At 37.9% G+C, this 23691-nt stretch overlaps 1 protein-coding gene across 1 annotated transcript in view; it reads left to right on the top strand.

Moving 5' to 3' along the window:
* The window catches only part of CTNNAL1 (catenin alpha like 1), a 62802-nt gene extending 39334 nt beyond the window's left edge, over positions 1-23468 (top strand). The window contains exons 9-19 of the mRNA XM_045467718.1: positions 2124-2282; positions 3875-3967; positions 7739-7889; positions 13606-13643; positions 15365-15415; positions 15508-15662; positions 19191-19239; positions 22008-22064; positions 22210-22323; positions 22989-23072; positions 23209-23468. Coding sequence (XP_045323674.1) covers positions 2124-2282; positions 3875-3967; positions 7739-7889; positions 13606-13643; positions 15365-15415; positions 15508-15662; positions 19191-19239; positions 22008-22064; positions 22210-22323; positions 22989-23072; positions 23209-23274 — 1017 coding nt within the window. The 3' untranslated portion in view covers positions 23275-23468. The remainder of the gene's footprint in view (positions 1-2123; positions 2283-3874; positions 3968-7738; positions 7890-13605; positions 13644-15364; positions 15416-15507; positions 15663-19190; positions 19240-22007; positions 22065-22209; positions 22324-22988; positions 23073-23208) is intronic.
* The last annotated feature ends 223 nt before the right edge of the window (positions 23469-23691 follow it).

Below are 23691 nucleotides of genomic sequence, written 5' to 3'. Positions count from 1 at the left end.
GGCTTAGGTCCTGAGACACAATCTCAGTTCAAAAATGAGAATGTTTTCTCCAATATATTAATCGCTACTTTGATATTCATTTGATTGTAGGACTTAGCCCCTGTTCCCCAGCCCCACCTAGGGCTTTTGGGAAAGGTGTGGTCTCTGGTCTCTTTTCATTCTCTTCATCCCCCCTTTATCTAGCTTCTGTTCCTGATCTTTGCCAAGTGTGGCTCAGGGCCAGAAGAGAGAAAGTGGGGAGGTGGAAAGTTCTTTGGAACTGGCGCCTTTACAGGATGCTTTGAGCTCTGTTTCAAGCTGACTTTGTCTCTCAGGGATGCTTGAGTGTGTTCTGCAGAGCCCCTCGTGTGAGACCCTCAGCCCTTCACTGAGACTCCCATGTCACGCGGCTCCATCTACTTTGGGGGTTGCCTGGAGGTGGCACTCAGTAGGCACCTGTCCACTCTCCAAACAGAGCTTCCTTATCTCTAATCCCTTTATTCGTTTACACTTCTGCAGAGTCAAGGGTTCAAGGGAATGAAACTGGGTTTTATAAATTACATGTATGATGATTTGTTTCACATCTTACTTGGTACTGACCTCTATTGGAACCTTCATTTTTACATCCTGTTAAACATAGAAGGATGTTGTGGGTTATTTTGGTTTAAAAAAAGCCTATCCTTTTTTTTTTCCAGCCTATTCAATTTTAGCTAAATTACTGTTAAAACTTGACTATCAGTAAGAGAATAAAATCCTTTGCTGATAGACTGAGTGGCTTTCTACCAGCTTCATTTTCCTTACCTCTGAAATGGGTGTAACAACAGCAACCTGGAAGAATCTTCAGAAGGAGGAAGGCAGATGATGTCTGTAGAGCTATTGTCGGTTCGTTGCACAGAGCGGAACTTCCAGTTTGTTTGTCCTTTCTCCCTTATGGTTGGTAATAAGTTATCTCTAGACCCACTTATCAGATTTACGTGATTGTGGGCAAGTCACTTGGTCCCTAAGGACCTGTTTCATAGGCTGTAAAATAAAGGGCTGGCATTAGGTATTCTCTAAGGCCCTGATGGTTAAATAAAATATTTTCAAATTCTTATGTGGCATTTAGTTTCCAAAGGAAAGTACATTTTAATGTCTTTGTTTCTGACTGTAATTATTCTCACTTGGTAGCGTGAATGCAGACTACTCTATTGTTAATTTTGTAAATGTCCTATAGTCTGAAATGACGTTGGATTACTTCCAGGAAAAAAAAAATCAATGGGCTTAGTTCAAAGTCAGATTTTCCTTAGGACAGTGTTAATAAAAATGATCTCTTCCTGGAGAACCCCAGAATGACCCATCACATCATTTTTTTTTTAAAGACAAAAGGCAGAATGAAAAGATTTTGGAGTTATAGGACCCAAAGATACCTGCTGAGAGTGAGCTATGCTTAAAATCCGTTCCAAGCCAAATACAGCCTTGGGGTTTTGGTTACCCTTTGTCATTTCTCCTGCGATCCAAGAGTTGGGGAGTAAAGTTCTGGATAGAACTACAGAGAAGCTGTAACCCCCTGAGGGAAGGAGTTGTATCCTACTTGTCATGTATATCCAGCCTCTAATACAGTGTCTGCCATGGTCTGAACATTTAATAAAGTTGTGTTGAATACCTAACTGACTGAATCTCACATCAATACCTTTTTAAAAGTCTATGACTAACAAACACTAATCATCATGAACTGCCATTTGATTTTCCTCTTAGTACTCTGAATACCGTCCTCTTAATAAGGAACTGTTCTATTCCTAACTAACTTTTAGAGGAGCAGAAGCATTTTTTTAAGTAAGAGAAAAGCTGCGTGAGAAAGAGCTGGTTAATGGCAGGGTGAAATAGGGACCGGCCACTCTGCACGGGCTGAGCAGTCCATCTTCTACACACAGCATCACTGCCAACACTGGGGACTCAAAGATGTCGGTGTCACTCCCACCCTTGTAGAACTTACAAGCTGCCAGTGCTATACAGCTTCTACTATTACCACAAGAAACTTTGCACTTTCCTCTCAGTGGATCAAGTGAGATTGCTTTTTCATTTTTAAATGCTTGTGAGGTGCGTGATTACAGAACCTTCTTGTTTGTTGTCTTTCTTTCATTACCCTTCACCCCCCACATCTGCAGCTTCACAGTACAGCAACTCAGCTGGCAGCAGATCTGTTAAAATACCATGCTGATCATGTGGTTCTAAAAGCATTAAAACTTACTGGAGTAGAAGGAAATTTAGAAGGTTTGGCTGAATATGCCTGTAAACTCTCTGAACAGAAAGAGCAGCTTGTTGAGGTGAGTAATAGTTTCGTTTGTTAGAGTCATTATGGCTTCATGATAGTTGTACTATCATCAGGGAATATTAACAGCTTTTGGTTAACTTTATATGGGCATTTCCTCCATCTTTGCAGTTTTAAAGGTATAATGTTGATCTGTTCTAACAACAGTCTGGCCTCTAAAACCAAACAAAGAATGCTGGAACCCACAGATGCACTTATTATTAATCTTGTCTTTATTCTCTCAGAGAGATTAGGCTATGGAGTAGAGTAATGGAGATACGTTGTATGATTTGTTTGCATTTGAATCTGTGGGGTCTCAGCAGAAAGAGATGGCATACTTGAATTAGGATCATGTAAAAGGCTTTAATAAAGGAGCTATTCACAACTGCATAGACAGGGTGTGGGGGGGGACCATGGCAGTGCAGTAATTGGGGTTAGTGACAGTAGAGCTGGTATTGCTCCCTGGCCCAAATTAACAGGGGGAATGAGTGGTTCCTGGAGGCTGGACGGACACAGAGTCTTCCAGAAAGCTACCTTGAGAGGTTCGATTTCAGGACTAGACACAGAAACAGGCCGAGGCAACCTTGCAAGGAAAGAGCGGGAGAATAAAGGCTCTTACTCCTTTCATTCCTGCTGGTCTATTGCTGGGGCTTCTCGTTGGCCAAACATAGCTGTAGACCACATATGTCAGTGTCATAAGTTTAAAGTGTACAACATAATGATTTCATATATGTATGCATTATGAAATGATCACCACAGTAAATTTACTTAACATCTATCACCTCAGATAGTTACAGAAAATTCTTCCTTGTGATGGGAACTTCTAAGATCTTAGCAACTTTCAAATATACAAAACAGTACTTTTAACTATAGACTTATATATTATATCCCCAGAACTTATTTATCTTATAGCTGGAGATTTGTACCTTTTGATCACCTTCACTTAATTTTCCCCACCCCAGTGCTGTTATGTTTATAAACCAAATATTATGACTGTAAACAAAGTCGGCATTTATAGGAATCCTGCAGCAATTTTTTTAGTGGAAAAAATGCTTTGTGTCCTAAGTCTCAAGATTTGCAATAATTTTCTCTGATAAAGGTTCTCACTACATCAGCTTTGCCTAATCCAGTGTTATCTCCAGTGAAAGGTGTGTTAATTAAGTGACCCTGAGGAGAAGTGTTGTTTCTTGGTAGACAGAACATATAGCTTGACATAGTGTAGCTGAGGGATCTTGGGCAAGTCACTACTCTAAGTTTCTTCATACATACAATGTGTGGGTACTTACTACGAGATCCTTTCAAAGATTCATCCTGGTTCTAGTATTCTGTTCCCACTTGCCATTATCAGATAAGAAATAAAGACAAAGAGACAATATGCTCTACCCTTATTGGTTCCTGCTTTATTCCTAGAAAATTTATTGGTAACCAATATAGTGTTATAATAATCTTCTCAGTAATGTACAACTTGATTTTTAATAAGATTTAATTTAATAAGGTTTTAATAAGTTTATGTGTAAGGCTTTGTTTTCTTTCCTAATTATAAAATGAAAACCTGTATTGTGAAGAATGAGAATGTGGAAGTTGAACTATCGAAATGTTTTCTCGTAGGCCTGTCGATTGTTGCGTCATATATCTGGGACAGAACCTCTTGAAATAACCTGTGTACACGCAGAGGAGACATTTCAGGTGACTGGCCAACAGGTATGATCAATAGCAGATCATTGCTTTATATTATGTCTTGTCTGAGTGTCATAACAAATGTTGTGGAAGGAAGACGTGCATGGTTCTGCTAACTAGAAGCCAAATCTATTGTGAGTAACGAAGGTAATGGAGTTTTCATAGATAGCGTGCCTGAACAGAGATTACATTGCCTTGGGTTAGCTACTTATCTGCAAAACTGGAGATCAGCCCATTTAATTGATGTCCTAGTTTATATTTATTTTCAAGAAGCTGTTTACAATGAAGGTTGTTATGACACATTTGAAAAGTAAGTTACCGGGGCGACTGTGGCTCACTCATTTGGTGGAGTGTGGCTCTTGGTCTCAGGGTTGTGGGTTCAAGCCCTGCATCGGGTGTAGAGATTACTTAAAAAAATAAAATCTTTTAGGGGTGACTGGATGGCTCAGTTGGTTAAGCATCCAACTTCGACTCAGGTCATGATATCACAGTCCGTGAGTTCGAGCCCCGCGTCGGGTTCTGTGCTGACAGCTCAGAGCCTGGAGCCTGCTTAGATTCTGTGTTTCCCTTTCTCTCTGCCTCTTCCCCACTCATACTCTGTCTCTGTCTCTCTCTCAAAAATAAATAAACATTAAAAAATAAAATCTTTTAAAGAAGTAAGTTACTATTATGGACCAAGCCATAAAATTATTTACGTGTTTTGACCTAGGTTTCCTAGGACATAAGCAAATTAGAAAAACAAAAACTAAAGCAATGTTACAGCATTACTTACAATAAGATCCAGTTGGAAGCAAAATAACTATCTGAAGTCAGGCAAATAATACATTATGACCTTAAAATAATAATTATGACAACTAGAATTAGCAACATTTAAAAGTGTTTTGTTAAAATGTTAGATGATAAAAGCAGGATACAGATTTGTATATTTACTATAATCCTGCTATGAAAACGTACATAGGAATATGTGGAAATGAAAGTTCTTGTGCTTGTTTGGAAGAGTTGGGAATTATTTTTTTCTGACTTTTCTGAAATATTACTTTGTGTTTATAATTTCCAAGAGGCTTTTAAAAATTGATACCCCATTTAATACTGTCCCTGTCAAGTTAAAGAGAAAGGTGAGGGCCAGAACTTCATTTCTTTTTTAGGTCTAAGTTCTAAAATACAATTTACCAGGAGTTCTTATTTCATTTATCATGGTCAACCAAGGACTTACTCCTAACTCCTGTGTTTGGTGGTAGATGTAGAGCCCTTGGATTTATAGTTGAGAACAGTGCAAGTGACTTAGAGACAGTGGTGACGTGTGTCCTCTAGCAGAACCGTGATGAATGGACGTTAGAAGGACAATAAGCTTCCCTGTAGAGAATAGTGTCAAAGGCTTATTATGGAAGCAGGAACTACATGAGTGACCCTTAGCAATGATCATCAGCCGAACATTTTATTATAACCAGAGGATCTCTGTTTATTAGGAAAAACCAAGGCTTTAATATTTGCTTGTCCACTTGAGATTCATCCTGCTCACCTTGGCTATAAATGTATTTCAGTGGAATTGAAAGTTTTGACTCTCCTGCCATGTGCCGTCAGCTCTTGTTACCCTCAAGCCCTGCTTGCTACTTGGCTGTAATTCTCTGCTTGCTGTTTTTACTGCAGCAGGAATATCAGGGACCACCGTACTTTCTTCCGCAGGGCAGTGATCGAGCCTGTTGTCAACTTCTATGACTTGAGAAGTCTTTTTCTTCCCACAGCCTCAGCTGTTACTCCTAGTCTTTGCTATCTGTTTCACAAAGGGATCATGTAAAGAATTAGAGCATGTGTCTGGGATAATTTATATTTATTTCTGGACATCTCTACTTTAGCTATGTAATTTTTATAGTTCTTTTAAAATGTTAGATCCTAGGGGTGTCTGGATGGCTCAGTCAGTTGAGCGTCTGACTCTTTAAAATTTTTTTTTAGTATTTATTTATTTTTGAGAGAGAAAGAGAGAGAGACAGAGCATGGGTTGCGGGGGGAATGCACAGAGAGAGAGGGAGATACAGAATCTGAAGCAGGCTCTAAGCTGTCAGCGTAGAGCCTGATGAGGGGCTCGAACCCACGAACCTCGAGATCATGACCTGAGCTGATGTCAAATGCTTAACCGACTGAGCCACCCAGGTGCCCTGAGCATCTGACTCTTGATTCCAGCTCAGGTCATGCTCCCAGGGTTGTAGGATTGGGCTCCACACTGAGTGTGGAGCCTGCTTAAGATTCTCTCCACCCCCATTCTCTTTCTCCCTCTGCCTCTCTCCCTCCCTCTCTTCCTCTCTCTCTCTCTCTCTAATTAAAAAAACAAATACACACACACAGACACACACACACACAGACACACACACACACAGACACACACACACACACACACACATATATATAGTGCCCTGGTCAAGAGGGCACTCCTGCTGAAATCTAGCCCGTGGTTCTCTGGCAAGCCCATGTACCCACCTTCTCTGAAGATGGGGAGCCTTGTTATGCTCCTGAAGCTGCCACCTACTTGTCAAGCCCTGTGCCCGTGGGACTGTGCCAAACCAGGAGGAGCTTGTAGCTCTAATTCCCTTAGAGGGAGCATGGCATGGATCATATCAGTCTTCTGAAAGCTCTTCAGTGACTTCCTGTCTCACAGTAAAGTCCAGTCCTTACTGTGTATGTTCCTCATCACATGGCCACTGGTGACCTTCCTGTTTTTCATGTCAGTCTAGTCACACTGGCCTGCTGGCTGTTCCCTGAACATACTAGAAGTGTTCCCAGCTCATCCCAAATGACTCGCCCTAGATTCCCTCACGGCCTCCTTGACTTCTTCAGTTCTTTGTTTTTACATGCCTCCTTTTCCGTGACCTTCTAACACTGTCTATCTCTCTTACCCTTTATTGTCATACATACAATTTATCATCGCGGAAATATCTTAACATTTACTTGTATGTTTTTTATTGTCTGTCTCCCTCATAATGTGAGCCCCATGAAGACAGACAAATTTATCCATTTCATTCACAGCTGTTTCCCCAGCTCCTGGAACATGGGTACAGTACCTGGCACATAGTAGGTGAATGAATAGCCATATATTAGTTACTTGGTATCTCTGAGCCTCGGTTTCTCTAGCTGTATAACGGGAATAATGTGTATTTGGGAAGGATAGCCAGTATTTTGTCTGTGTGTTTCTGAAGATTAATACTAATGTATATCAAGCACCTAAAAGAGCATCTCAAGAACGTACCTGCCACGTACTCATAGATGTGTGTATACGTTACGACGACTGCCACTACCAGTAATACTACCCACTTGCCGCTGCCACTGCTGCTGCTGCCGTTATTACTACTATCATCATTACTATTACTACCCCTACTGCTACTGATACCAGTGCTGCTACTGCCACCGTTACCACTACCCCTGTGACTGTTGTTGCTGCCACGACTACTCCCCCATCTCTTGTACCTACAGTGCACAGTCTACTCTTTGTAGTCTGTGTAGATAACTCTTTGAATTCTGCAATGGAAGCAACTTCGTTGACCCAGTTTTCCTGAAATAAAGGTCACTGCTCCCTGAATAAATGCTTGTGTAGAATCGTGCATCCTATTTATTTGTGGATCAGCTTATAAGAAACAGTGAGGTTTGTTCTTTGGGTTTCCACATTGGCCAACATGGAGCTTACGTGTGGAAATCATTTCATAGTTGTTTGTTGAGTTGAACAGCACAGACTTAAGTTTGGTCTCCAGCATGATTCTAAGAACTAAGAGTTTGAAATGCACACCTGTGTCTGTTGTGTTTTATTAGATAATTTCTGCTGCTGAAACATTGACATTGCATCCATCTAGTAAAATTGCTAAAGAAAACCTAGATGTCTTTTGTGAAGCTTGGGAATCCCAAATTAGTGACATATCAACACTGCTCAGAGAAATCAATGATGTTTTCGAAGGAAGACGAGGTGAGAAACTATCCACATATTTAAACACATTATTATTGTAATTAATTCTATTAGTTTTTTAATGTCAAACCTCAGTTACAAGATGAATTATCTTGTTATCACCCAATGGGTTATTTTTATAGTAACATATCTCCCACAGAAAAATTGGGACGGTGTTGTCTATCCTTTATTATAGCATCTAAGCAGTATAATTTATTGTACAACAGTGTTGTAGATTTCATTGAAATGTTAATATTCTAGTTTTCTGATTGAAATCCAGTCATTTTATATTTTATCTAAATTGTTTTTTGGTTTTAGTATAAAAGCTCTTCTGTAATACAATTATTCTCTGATTTAATTCTACTAACTTCATAATGAAATGAATGTAGTTATTTGATTTTTGAATTGCTTTCCTTCCACTTGGATGGAATCTCTTTCTCTGATGACTGCATAATCTTGGAATATTTCCTGTGGTGGGTAAGTTCATTGGTATTTCTACAACATGTAGAATAGCACTGCACAATGTATAGGAAGGCATCCTCTTTATTTTAATATCAACTGGGAGTTTTGTTTCTTTCCCATTGTATGGTGTATCCTCTTATGTTTATGTCTTGCCATGTACTTTTTTCCCTTTGAATGGCTTCTGTTAGTGTCAAGCATGCTTGTTTTTTTTTTTTAAATAAAATGTCATTTAAGTCACAGTAACATCAAATTACATACTTATTTTTATTGAATTGCACATTTAAACATTTCATATTTAAAAAAATATGTATTTAGGATAATTGCTGATTTGTTTTTAAAAATCAGGAAATGATAGACTTTGTAAATATAGTGTAATTTGTAAAATATAATAAATGTTTGCCATGCTTCTACATTTAAAGATTTCTGTGATAATCTAAATGGCTTATCATTTTGATGCTTTTATAAAGCATTAATAGGCACATGGATTTTTATGTGAGGCAAGTTTCATATATTAACAGGTAACGTGATATAATTGATCCACATTTAAAGAGGAATGATAATTTAGGCATAGGACTTGTTTAGGGAACGAAGAGAAGTGGCTTCCCTGCCCTTCTCAGCACTAGCATCCGCTACCGATAGACCAGAGTTGAAACAGGAAAATCCTACACTTATTTTTGGACTACATAGTCAATTATGGTTTCTTTTCCTTTTAAGCTGGATGTTATGTAAACAGTTTCTTCTTTAGATGTGGGTAACCTGTCCTTGGAAAACCTTAACTTCCTTAGGGCTGAACAGAAATTCTTCTTTAGGTGGGAAATTCTGTTGCCTTTAATCAATACTCCATCCATTGTTTACTGGTAAAGTATCTTGTTGTTCAGAAGGATCCTTATGTGGAATTAATTGAGATAGAGTTGGTTGATTTCTTGTACTGCCTTTCTTTGTCCTGACTTTTATCACTAAGCTCATAAGAATAGCTTTTCTGACAAAGAAGTCCAATTCTGGGTTAGCCATCATTGGCTGGACTGAGTCCAGTGTCACAGTGTTGTTTTTCCTGAGCTGTACGGTTATTATGACAAGCCTGCCTGTTACCTTGTACCTGTCCACTGCTTCCCTAAAAGGACAGAGTGTATTCTTCAGATCCTCATTTCTCTCTGCTACTGTTGTAACTCACGTTACAGCTATTATTGAAAAGCCTTTGCCGTATTCTAGCTACCTTTGTTCTGCTCTGAATATCTTGACTCTCATTACTAGAAAAATTATCAGATACGTTGCAAGTATCGTTTCACCAACCAATTAAGTAGCACACAACATGGTAAGCAATGAGAAGAGACTTTAGTGTTCTCATACTTGAAGTCAGTCTCAGAGCTAGGTCATTGTCCCCCTTACCGTGAGACACTCAAATTGCACAATAGGGCCTCCTGGGATTGTTTTAAGAACTCAAAAATCAATACTTGCCTTACTGCCTTTCTATCTTCATCCATTTCTGCCTTCTTACCCAAACCTCCTGGGAAGCCATGGTCTTCTTTTTGGAAGGGACCCAATCAGGAAGATTCTACTTTCCCTTAGTGCTGAATATGTAATTACAGCATTTAGAATTTGAGCTTATTCTAGGTACCTAAATGTGAAAAGGAGACTTCTCTCATAGTCTGTAGACTCTATCTCTCCTTTAAGGAAGCTGAATTTCTCTTGTTCTGTTTGAACCATCTTAGAATTAATATGACTGGGCTTCAGGTTATAGGGATGCACCTAGCAGCCCTGTTCCATAGCTCTGCGCTTACCATGTCACTTGGCAGATTGGATACATAAGGTGCTGTTCACTGAAATAGGGAGCATAGAAGGGGGAACAATATGAGCTTGTTTGGGGGACATGGAGTTCGAATCAAGGCAGTGGTCCATCAGACAAGAGATAATGAGATGATAATAATAGAAATGGAGATAGATAAGAGGCCTGATTTAAGAAAAACTTTATAAGTAATATTGGTAGGATTTGGTGATTAATTGAATGAGAGACGAGGGAAAGTTTGAGGATGACAACTGGGTTTGGATTAGAATACCCCAGTCCTACTCCGGTGGTTACTTAATAATCGCCTTTCCTTCAGTACTTAGCCATTCATTTTAAGTGGGTCTGGGGACGTGGTCATTCTGGTCATGCCATGTAGAACTCCTTCCAGAATCAAAAGAGCTAATTGTAGGAACTTCTAATAGGGAATAACATAGCCCATCTCTAGTGAAATAATGAGGCTTTTCTGTCCTTGGGATATTAGCTTTAGTTTGTAGAGATGCAGAAAAGTTCTGGGTATTGAAAATGAGAGCAGCATTTCTCAATTAGGTTTTCAAAAGAAATCATTTTGGTACTCCCATAAGATGAGAGGGGCTTTTGAGCTGAATTGTGAACTTAATTTATCTGGAGGTTAAAGTGGGAAGTAAAGATGGTACAGCTGTCGTGTTGATTTAGGGAGTATTAAACTTACGATACCCCTGTGAAAACAGTTCTTTGAAAACCATTTTATAAATCAAATATCAAGTATGTTTTCCCCATAAACATTCTGTTTTTCCAGTGACTTCTAATGTTTGTTTTCAGAAGATGAAAATTGTTTTGTCTAATGTTTTCATCAGAGATACAAATTGCTTATGCCACTTCTTTAATTTGATGTAATAGCTAAACATAACTGAGTCAATACATTTGCTCTGCTTAGAATCAATGGCAATAATTAGACTTGTATGGAAAAAACAACTATAAAATTAATACAAAATGATTCAGATTAATGATTTTTGGTATCTTTATTAACTTTTTTTTTTTTTTTTTTTGTATTATTATCAACTTAACTTGGCTTATATTGGAACTGGGGGAATGAGGGACAACCTTACCTGAATAGCATTATGGGGAAAAACTATTTGAAGAATGGTCAGTTTTGCAATTTTCCTCAAATATGCAAACCATTCTTAGTCCAACTGAATGATGGAAATAGGGAGCAAAACAAAGTACCTATAAGACACCCTCAGGGACTGGAAGTGCCAGTTAATTAATTGGTGAATAGCAAACCAGATTATATAAAGGCTCTTTGTTTCTTTGCATTTATTTCTCCGTGCCTTCTGGTTTCTTTAACTCTGTTGATTCTTGGAGAGATAAGAGATTAATATAGTTCTCTTTTTTTTCCTCTTGGAGAGTAAAGGTGAACATTTCAGGGATATGGGCACTATGGAGGAACATAAGAGTAGATAATAATACAAGACTGCTCACACCTAAGCTAATTACGTTAAGTAATGATTATGCTTATTTCTGTAGCTTATTAAGACCACTTTTTTAGGGATATTACGGACAGGATTTGGACTTTGAATTAAGATAAATGGTGAATTTTGAGGTTCTAAATGACTTAAAGTCTTCTATTCACACCTAATTCAGGCACTTTTTATATCAGGGCTGGGAGAAAAGGCATGGAATAATGCCTTCTTTAAGTTTTATTTCTCTCAATTCTGAGAACAGAACACCATTAATAAAATTCCCTTACAACTCTGATATTACAAACAAATTATTTGAATCATAAAACATATCCTAAGTACCAATGGCTGACCCATAATGACAGTTCATTTTCTAGATCAGCACTGTTCAATAGAAATATAACGTGATGGGGCGCCTGGGTGGCGCAGTCGGTTAAGCGTCCGACTTCAGCCAGGTCACGATCTCGTGGTCCGTGAGTTCGAGCCCCGCGTCGGGCTCTGGGCTGACAGCTCAGAGCCTGGAGCCTGTTTCCAATTCTGTGTCTCCCTCTCTCTCTGCCCCTCCCCCGTTCATGCTCTGTCTCTCTCTGTCCCAAAAATAAATAAACGTTGAAAAAAAAAATTAAAAAAAAAAAAAGAAATACAACGTGAGCCACATATGTAATTTAAAATTTTATAGGAGGCACATGAAAATTTTCAAAAGAATCAGGTGAAATTCATTTTAATATTTTTTATTTAATCCAATGTATCCAAAATACTGTTTCAGTTTATAATCAGTACTTAAAAAGTATTAATGAGGTCTTTTACATTTTCTCCCATTATATTAAGTCTTCAAAATCCATTATGTATTTTATTTAGTTTTTAAGATATTTTTGAGAGAGTGAGAGTGTGCATGAGAGTGGGGGAGGGGCCGAGAGAGGGAGACAGAGGATCCAGGGCAGAGCCTGATGCAGGGCTTGAACTCACACACTGTGCGGTCATGACCTGAGCTGAAGTCAGACACTTAACCGACTGAGCCACCCAGATGCCCCTTCAATATGTATTTTATATTTTAAAGCACATCTCCATTGAGACTGGTCATATTTCAGTTGCTCACTAGTCACATGGCTAGTGGATTCCATATTCAACAGCACAGTTCCAGATGAAGATGTAAATATGTTATGAGCAGGCTCACCTTGTTCATGTAATAGTTGTTCTATAAGAAAGTGTGTGACTTAGTACTCTGACATTGTATTCACTTTTATTAGGTGAAACTATATGAAATTGCTATTTTTGTATTTCAAAGTGGTTGAATATCAGCAATTTCACATGGTTCTACCTAATATATTACAGCTGAACAAAACTTCATTCCTTGAAATCAGGAAGTAGTTACTGTTCAAATCTTGTAAATTCTTTCCTCAGATATAACAAACTAAGCTTAAAAAAAAATCTACCATCTGTTGTAATCTGACTTTATACATGATCCAGAAGTTTGAAAGAGGAAAGCACAGGGATGAAGCGGGCATTATACAGTACCTTACTTTCTATAGTTACTGTGCTTCCTGCCATGTGTTAATTCACAGCGAAGAGACTGTTATTTGGTTTATTTCATCTTCCTATCTTATGCACTAGAGTTGCTCTCTGACTAGAAGAATACTTTATGAAGTGAGCTGTAAATGATTTGCTTTGATGCTCGCAGAAAAGCAAGTAAGCACTGATAACTCATACTGAGAAAAGAAGAATCTGGTTTCATTAGAGGCAAGCTACTGTAAAAGATTCCACTGTGAATGAAGCTTGTTGTCAATTTAAGTAATTATCACTGAGATATTTTGCCTTTCTGCCATTACATTGGGGGAGGTAGAGATTGTCCAACCAGGTACCTTAGGGATACAACTGTTGACAATCTTCATGTTCACCAATCAAATTACAATTTTGTTTCTGAGACACATTTCATCAATAGACTAAATTATCAAAACTAATGTACTAGCATTCCTATTTAATATTTTAAAAATTAAATGTGAATAATAGAAAATATGCTAATAGAAAATTTGTTTTAAGTTGTATGTGTTATTTGTAGGAGAGAAGTATGGCTACCTTTCACTTCCAAGGCCAATGGTAAGTAGAAGAGTTTTGTACATTTTGGAATGTTTTATTCAAAATTCGAATGATATATTTGAAACTGATGCGTCTGACTGCGTTCCAAAATAGTGTCCACTAGGTGACCCGCTTGGTTACATGCATTAAGATGGTTTCTGTACCTTTTCAGGCGTTCCCTTTCAGTCTTCGTTAAACACTCTAATAAAAATAACTTGTAAAAGTAAAAATAAAAATGATGAAAACACAACTAAATTTAAAAGAATGAGACAGGGTGTAAAATTCTAAATAAAATCTAAAAACTTGCAGGGCATTCTTTTTTAAATGTTCTATCAGTTGCGTTTTAGTCTATCAGACTAAGGAGGAAGATGGACATGATGTGACTGTACAAGGAAGGGCCAGAGATCACAGATCATCTGTATTTTCCAGTGAACATAAGAGGCAGCTTGTATTTGTACATGTGTGCAACTTTATGGTTTCTCTGTTTTCATTTTCTGTCCCATTTCTTCTATAGTAAGCAGCATTAGAAAATCTCAAAAGGGCTATGTTAAATGAGCAAGTATAAACCATGAGACAGAAAACAAAAGGGAAAAGTTAAGGCTCTTGAGTGTTCTGCAGTGAAACTCCTGACAGAATAGCTGGTCAGAAGGATCAAGTCATGGTAATAATAAGAGAAACAAAAAATGAGGAGGTACACATATGCCTCAAAAGTATTGGTGATGATCTTTTTCTTTAGCTAAGGGGGTTAGGGTATTTTGTTTTATTCTGTTATAATTTATGCTTTGTGTACATCTACTCAGTGTGTGTGTGTGTGTGTGTGTGTGTGTGTGTGTGTGTGTGTGTGTGTTTATAGTTTAAGTATATGTTAAAAGGAAAAAAAAAAAAAAAAAAAAAGGGCTCCCAGCCTCTCCTGCACCTTTCTGTTCACTAGCCCCAGCCATTGTGGCCCAACTAGGGGAGCTCCTACCAGACCTCAGAGTGGGGGAATGGCCAACCTAGGCTGCTGTCTCCTAAGAGCTTCTGCATATATGTTACAAAGAAACATTGCTATTGGTGGTGGTTTCTACTTATGTAAATAGGCATCTGTGTGCTAGCCTGATAACGTAACTACAATATTTTCACCTTAGGGGAACTATATTCTGAGTTCCATATAGCTTACATAGAAAAAATTACCATTTCAAAAATAGTGGCCCAGCAAACATGTTGATTCAAATATGAAGTGCTAAATTCTAAGTATGATCTCCTATAGGACCTGGGGTAAAGCATTAAGAACTGGGATGTCAATGGCACTTGGGGGCCAAAATTAGCCCTCATAGGACAAACTGGTTAAAGGAACTGAACTCCAGAATCATAACAATAGGAGTATATGGAAAACTACATATAGTAGCTAATTTTATGACATCATTTCATAAGAATAACTCAACAGAGGGCCCAGGAATGTTTGGAGATATAATACCTGGACTCTGACAAGGTGCACAGGTCCTTAAGTCCTTCTGGGGCATGATCTGCTTTCCCTGGCCTCGGCTTTCTAACTAACTACCTATTCAAAGCTGAACCCACATGCTAGGAGAGTGTTTGCAATTAGTTTGTTTCAACGTGCTTTAATGTAGCTTAAGTATGTTCTGAAAATGTTCAAATTAAAATTTTATTACAGGTACTTTGTTATGCTTTCTATTACTACTGTATTTCCTCACCATAACTGTACTGTTTTTTAAGATGTCTTAATCTTTTCATTGTCACAGAAGAATAATGCAAACCTGAAATCATTAAAGACAGACAAGCCTGACTCTGAGGTAAGACCTCTTCCTTTTAACAGTCTTACTTCTAAACTTCCATTTACATTAATAATGACAATATTGTGGTGATGAAAACGTGTATTTTATAGGAGCAAGCCAAGATAGCAAAGCTTGGACTTAAGCTGGGTTTGCTTACCTCTGATGCCAACTGTGAGATCAAGAAATGGGAGGATCAGGAAAATGAGATTGTTCGAAATGGGCGGAACATGTCCAGTATGGCCTATTCTCTATATTTATTTACTAGGTAAATATAGTGATGTTTTGATCCTTTTAAATCAATTTGATAGTATCCAGTGTAAAGAAAAACTCATGTTAAATCATTGACAGGTTAAAGTCAACTTCCAATATATGGTTAAAAAAAGACCATAAGTTCTTATAATTAAGTGAATGCAACAAGAAGGCATTTATTTAATTAGGATTTAGATTTAGAAGATATTCTCTTTCAGGTTTGTGTCCTTTTCATAATTTTGAAATAATTTTGCATTCTGCTTTTTGTCATTCTATGTATCTGTTTCTCCTAGCCAGCATCAATAAGTTTAGAAAACCTGCCTTTTAACTCTTTATGTAAGTGATTGGTACTTGATTAGATAATACAGATCAAAGAATACAACCATGAGGCCTACCACCTCAATGGGGTGCCAAATCTCCAGGAATCAGTATTCATAGCAGAGTATTTCCCTAACTTCACTGTTACAAGGCCTACCTTCTCTGTCTTGTCCACATTACAAGAGTCTTGATCACATGCCTCATTGAAGTCCATGTTGATCACATTCCACAATCTTCCACAACAAGCTATACATATGGTGTAGTAATTTATGTTGCTAAACATTCATCAGTTATCTGGTCAATAATCTGTTCTAGAATTTTCTCAAAAATGACTTCAAACTTTTCACTAACTTTCTGAAACCTGTCTTTTTTATTTTTAGAAACCTGGAAAATATTTGGGTCTTCTACTCATTTTGATTTTGAAAATATTATCAGCAGTGGGCCACATCTATAAGTTGTTACAGTATTCTGGAATGTAATCCATTTGGTCTGGAGTCTTAAGCTCAATTAAAATAGGATCTCCACTACTCTATGGACATTGGGGTTCAATAAACAGCACCCTTTTTCCCACCCAAGTTCTGAACAAAATGAAAACATAAGCAAAAGAATGGCAGATAGGGGCCAGTAACATTTATATTGATAAAGCTATTATTGGATAATGTCGTTTATGTCCACAAGCAAGTAGCTTTTAAAATGATCTCTAGAATTAAGAAATTGTACTTCATAGGGACAGAATGTGTCTCTGAACACCTGGAAGAGCAGGTGTCTCCCAAAGGCATCTTTACTTCCAAGAGAAAAAGGAGAAAGGAGAGGGCTACATGTCCAACTTATTTTTGCAAAGTCACCAAAAAACTGAAAAGTCCACACACTTCTACAGGATGGAATAAGTGGGAGAGCTGAGAGAAGTGAGGGATGTTGTGCTAGTGAAGATTCCTTTGCATGGAAGGAAGATCAGAGTGAGGAAGAAACATTCATTTCCCTGTTGATGAAATCTTCTAGCTTTTCAAGATAGAGTATTCTGGAGGGTGAGGGAGAAATGATAGGAGTTGAGTAATTTTGCCTCTGTTTAGCAGTCATCTGTTAATACTTTACTGTACTTTCCAGCTTTGGTGACCTTTCCTCTTTGGTGGTTTCCTTCTTTTGTTCTTGTTTTTAGCAAGCTTCTCCTGGGATTGAGTCTTCCTAACACAATTATGGCCTTTTTTTCTTAGTTCCTGTCTTTCAAAAATCAGATGAGCCAAGTGTGCAGAAGAAAGTACAATGGAACTCCTTCGTTTGCCCACACCAAATGTGCACAGATTAGCAGAGATAACAAAGATCTTGACATTTGGCTGCAATCATGCTAGTTTCCTCATGGTGATAAAAATCAGCAGATCTTTAAACAAAATCTTTTTTTTTTTTTTTTGATCGGTGAAAACTAGAGAAATATCTTTACTAAGTGAATGTAGTTTGACACATAAAATCATCCTAAACAGAGAATTCATCAGAAATTTTTTAAAGGTTTTATGTATGTATGTATGTTTTGAGAGAGAGAGAAAACATGCTTGTAAGCTAGGGAGGGACAGAGGGAGAGAGAGGGAGAAAATTTTAGGCAGGCTTCACACTCAGCACAGGGCCAGATGTGGAGCTCAGTCTCGCGACCATGAGATTATGACCTGAGCCAAAATTAAAAGAGTCGGATGCTCAACCGACTTAGCCACTCAGGTGGCTCCTTTGTTAAGTTTTTAACTGTCTCTTTTAGTTCTTGTTTCTTGTTTCAGGATATTTCAGGATGATATGGTCAGCATTTTTTGTTTCAGAGTCAGGATAGTGTATGACATGCATCCCATAGAGAGAGGGAAGCATGAGTGGCTGCATTATGAGGGGTGGGGATCACTAAAGCTCTGTGGAATGGGACTAGATGTAGATGGATGGTCACTAGATGTAGTGATTGCACAGGAATGCTGAGTTCAGGGAAAAAATGGGTTTTCCATAATGGGTGACACCTGGTGCCATTTGACACATCTTGGTGATTTATCTGTGGTCAAATCTCATACTGGCTTTGCTTTCTGCCCACACACTCAGTGTATCTGTTTTCCCCCAACAAATTTTGGTTTTGTTTTGTTTTCCCTTAATACCTGTGGTTTACCGACCTCATGTAGTTGCTTGTTTCTGAGACTCACGTGTTAGCCTTCACAGGATCCAGTTTTATAGTTTTCCTGGGTAGTTTTATAGCTTTTCCTCAGGCTATTGTTATCTTAACAATTTACAGAATTTCTTAGTAATTTATAGATGATTATTCATATTTCTCGATGATTTTAAAGGTTTTATTTTTAAGTAATCTCTACACTCAATATGGGGCTCAAATTTACAATCCCAAGATCGAGAGTTGCATACTCTACCAACTCAGCCAGCCAGGCACCCCTCTTTCTTGATAATTTATATATTTAAGATTTTTTGGTACCTTATAGTTTAAAAAAATTTCAAACTTACAAGTGCCTTATAGGTTTTTAAGTGGTTTCTGCTTCATAATTTCATTTGATCAGCACAACAATTTATCAGAGAACAGGAATAATTTGTTCACCATCTTACAGATGTTAAGGGTAGAATTGGTTAATAGATTTCTTCTGATTCATGCCAGTCTACTGCTCTTCTTAATGCATTCTGTTGTTCACTTTGCTGTGATTTGCTTTTCATTTGTAGAGGTCTTGTTTCTTGGTAGTTTTCAATCTGATGTTCCCTATTCTGATGAGAGTGGTAGCACAAATATTATTATGACTATTTTATATACTCAGCATTGAAACCTAAATGACATGCCTTATCAAAGTTTTAGAATTAAAAATGAGAATTTTTTGAGTTTTGGTCTGATCCTCTTTCCATTATGTAACAAAGGCCTTTTGGTTAAGACATGTTGTCATATCTCATGTATTTAATTTATGAAGCAAAATGAAAAAGGTTAAAAAGGAAAAATAAAATTTAAATATTACTTGTCAGTGTTAAGTTCCTTTACATTATAAAATTAACATATATAAAGTTCACTGAAAAATTTTAAAGTGCCCTAAGAAGTAATAGTTAAATATTAAAGTTGTTTAAGAATAAAGTCACAGTATTATAAGTCTGTTCAGTATTCTTCTTCAAAATTTAGGATCTATTAATACTCAAAATGCTCTAAAAGTTTTATATTATACAACCAAATTTCAGGCAGTAACTTTTTCTTAGACCTCCTTGATAATTCATTTTATTTCAGAGGAGAGGGGCCACTGAAAACTTCCCAGGATTTAATTCATCAACTAGAGGTATGTTTTATTTCCATTTTATGCTACTAATTTAATTCTGGGCTAAAAGTGGGTAATAACTGGGTTTTCTAAGTGATTTACCATGTCACGTTTGTATGCTTACCTGTGCACACACATGTGTAGAGAAAAGTGAAAAAGTAGAGGGCTCGCAATAGCATTTTGTCGAGCGTTTTTGGTTATCTTGTTGAGTAAAACTCAAATATTATCAGGATATAGCAGAATGGGCTTTGCTGACAGTATGTGCAATCACAGTAGTTCTAGGTTTTCCTAAGGAGGTGAAAGTATCTTGTTAGCAGATGCATATCCTGCATGCTTTCCTGAATGGCTTTTTGGCCTCTTCATTAATGGATTGGATGAATGATATTGATTGCATGAGAACAACACATGAGAAACCATTTGTCATATGCTTGAGACAGAGAGTGCTTGGTACAGTTTTCCTTCTTCCCTTTCACATCCCTGCTGAGCTAAGGCATTCAGGAAGAGACAGACATTCTCGCACCCACCCTTGTGCCTCTGTATCTGTGGAAGTCCTCATATGCCCATCTCAAATTCCCCTCCTTCACGTAGAGGCTTTAGATTGGCAAGTGGGTTGCTAGATTACTTTCCCTAACTCTCACATTAGTTTGTTTGCTTTTCTGGAACGAAGGGCGTTCTTGCATTTGGAATGTGCAGTTTCTATCACCTTTGATGGTTTCCTTTGGTATTCCCGTGTGCTGCCACCTGAGCCCCGTCAGGAAAGGGATTTCACCTTGGGAGGGTGATCATCATCAGAGTCGGAAGACTCATAGAGAACATTTCTTGTAACATTTCTTGTATGTATTTTTTGTAAAGTCAACTATAAATGAGCTATTCCCCTTAAAACAGTTTTAATAAATTCTGGATTCATTCTGTTCAGTTTGGCTCATATCCATTTGAACTCCTACCATACCACAAGGGATATTTCACTGCAAAAGATCTACTTGTCACCTTCTTCCTGTGTGAGCTTATTCATTAAACCAATGTCTACTGAATTGACTACTAACTGGTGGACGTGAAATGTTCATCAAATATTTATTGAACTTGTACTGTGTGTCAGATCCTGGGGGTAAGTGCTGTTTGGAGAAAAGAGAACAAAACAAAGCCACTGCTGCCCTCTGCCCTGCAGCATACATTCTAGTGGGAGGAGGTAGACAGTAGAGAGTTAAGTACACAATGTCCATATATAAGCATTTAGAGATAAAATTATAAAAGATAAAAAGAGGTGATAGGAGGGTGACAAGAAAAGACCTCTAAGGGGGTAACATTTGAGTAATTAATGAAGTGAGAGAGTGAGCAGGGTGGTTATCTGGGGATAGAATATTTCAGGCAAACAGAGCAAGTGCAAAGGCGCTGAGATGTTGGGGTAGGCTGGAGGGATCTGAAGAACAATAAAGAGGCAAGTGTGGATGCAATGGAATAAGCCAGAAGGAAAGTGGTAAAGTATGGCATCTCTGTAGCCACTGGAAGAACTTTAACTTTTATTTTCCAAGTAGGATGGAAAACCCATTGAGGGTTTTGATCCTGAGTGGCAGGATCTGACTTTGGTTTTAAAGGTTTTGGGTTTAACTAACAGAGTAAATGGTATTGCCATTTACTTAGCTAGGGAACACTGAGGGAGAAAACCAGATTTAGAGGTTGGAAATCAAGCATTCTGTTTTGTTCAAGTAGTATATAAAAGACAGGTGTCAGGATCGTTCAAGAATGGAGAGAGAGATTTGAAAGTCATCGGCTTTAAGTTGGTTGTAAAACCACGGTACTCCAGGAGACAGACATGGATCTTGCTCCCGAGAGGTTTGTGGGCCAGAAGGGAAGAGATGTAAACAGAAAGTGGTAATGTGGGATAATGAGGAATGTATGGGTAAGTGAGTCATTCCATTTGGTTAGGATCTAGGTATAAAACTCACTGGTTTCCCTTTTAAAGGATAAGGAAGGGAGTGAAGGATTTTTGACCTTGAGATCAGTTCATCCAATGATAGCAAGGTGCTAAGGCTGTTGGATAAAGGGTTAAGGTTAACCCTGAAAGTATTGCCTTCTCTTTATGTTCTTTATCTAATTCATTACCAAGGCTTGTTACTTTTCTTCACAAACCACCCTCACATTTGCCCTGTTCTCATCTGCTGCCACCTAAAGCTAAGTCTCCCACCCTTTTCTCCCCTGGTGTCTCTTACTCTGAAACATTCTGTTACCATTTAAAAATAATCATCCTAAATATTCCTAATCTTATCTGTCCAACCTTATTTTTCACTGTTCTTTGCCATCATCCTGTTCAACTCATTAAACTATAAAATGCATGGTGAATATTCAAGAACCGATCTGAACCGGTCCTCTCAAATGGCTGGTTAAGGAATGTGTACAGGTGACAAATTTTATCTTGCTTAGCTGGAAGTAGGAAAGTCCTAACCCTTTTGATCTCATGTTCTACAATTCATCACCTTTTTATAGTTGGGGTATTATAAGATGAGCTCCAGATCCTTCTGGGAGCCTGGACATAATTTGTATGGTTAAGTGTCATATGTCTGTATGGCCCTCCAGAGCAACTGGAGGTTTCCAGGTGCAGAGGAGAGTCTCCAGGGATTGATTCTGCATCAGGTCTGGGAAATCTTCTGAATACAGTTGAACACTTGTGTTTCCTGGGTAGAAGAAAAACTTCAGGAGTTCCATGACAGATATGACAATTAGCCATGAGTATATTTCTTATGAACTATCCATAAGATATACATCTAAGTAGTGATACTTTTTCTTTCCACTAGGTTTTTGCTGAAGAGGGCTTAAAGCTTGCTTCAAATGTGCAAGTTTTCTCAAAACAGGTAATGCAACAGATCTGCCTGCTTGGTGATAGTGGTGATGTGAATACCCACTGTGGGGGTATATTATTAAGGTATAAGGGTATTTAGGGTTTAAAAGATGATGATTTTTATTGAAGTTATTATAACTTCCTGAATTATTTTTCAGCTGAAAGATGATGACAAGCTTATGCTTCTCCTGGAAATAAACAAACTAAGTCCTTTATGCCACCAGCTCCAGACAATAACTAAGACACCTTTGCAAAATCAAGTGTTTCTAAAGGTAAAAGGCAGAGTGGGTTATTCAGGGAGAAGCTTGAGAAACTTTCACACTTAACCAGGTTTGCTTCTAGCCCATTTTTCAAAGAGTGTTATTACCCACAGAAGGGCAGTTTACTTCCATTTTTCAGGCTTTGATTCTAAGAATCATTTATCATCTGTAGTTATAACAGACTCCAGGGAGCACTAGGTTCACTAAATTAGCTTTTTGGACATAATTAATTCCACAACACTGAGCAGCTACCCTTAAATCCTGATGTCATCACATGTCTAACCAGGGCCAAAATTCCTCAGAGTAGGGGCTCCTGTTGTTTGTCTTGGGGAATTTAAGCCTCTGCCAACAAAGCAGAGTGCCAGAAGTTACAAAGTAGGGGGTTCACTGCCACTATTTGGAGTGTTTTAAAAAGCACCTAAACAACTCGAAATAGAACTGGTTGGTTTTCCATCCACTCTTCCTTGGGCTCCATGAAATAGGCATGAGTCCTAATGGCAGTCCTGCACTTGTATTCTGGGGCGTCAGGTCAGCTCCTGTGCCCTAATCCTTATGACTTTTAAGATCCTTTAGATTTCCATAATAATGAAATGTTATCAGTTTAAAACTAAATCAGTGACACAGTCTTCTGAAGTACTCCTTCTAGAAGCTGATTTGCTTGGCTGTTGTCATTATAGGTTGATAAGTGTATTACGAAGACAAGATCCATGATGGCTATTTTGGTCCAACTTCTCTCGCTTTGCTATAAACTGCTGAAGAAGGTAAGATAATTTTTCTGTCTGAAAATCACATCTTAAAACTAGTTTCAAGGAAAATGCAAAAGAAATAGTTATTATTTAATTTTGTAATTTTTATTGTAAAAGCAAAGGAGAAACTAATTGCCTTCACTCTTTCCAGCTTCAGATGGAAAACAACAGATGGGTCTCAGTTACCAATAAAGACTCCATGGATGGTAAAACTTGAGAAGCTTTTGGGGGCAGATCTCTGGAACTGCATGTGGCAAAGCTGATATTTTAAAAAAGCAAATGATCCTTTATATTTTCAGAAATTCAACAATTTTATAAAGAAAGCAGTAATGAAATCTTGCTTTATTTTCTGATCTTGAAAGTGATTGTGAAGCTTTTTGACAACTAATAAATGCCATGGTAGTTTCTAGATTCCTAATTGTGGTGTGAATTTAAAATGGCACATTGCCACTAACAACATTCTTGAAAGTCAAACCAAATATCCCAACTGTCTTAATGACAGTTTAATCCAAAGAAGCTACTTTGAATATGTGCTCACCTTTGGCCTAAAATACCTTAATCTCCTCTTTTCTCTTTTTATTTAAGCTTACCATCTAGAACACTAATTTTCAGCAGAAATATAGTCGACTGGGTG

Source organism: Leopardus geoffroyi, chromosome D4 (genome assembly GCF_018350155.1).
Source record: "Leopardus geoffroyi isolate Oge1 chromosome D4, O.geoffroyi_Oge1_pat1.0, whole genome shotgun sequence".
Taxonomy (NCBI): domain Eukaryota; kingdom Metazoa; phylum Chordata; class Mammalia; order Carnivora; family Felidae; genus Leopardus; species Leopardus geoffroyi.
The sequence above is the reverse complement of the archived record's forward strand: the minus strand, read 5'-3'. Positions and strand labels throughout refer to the sequence as shown.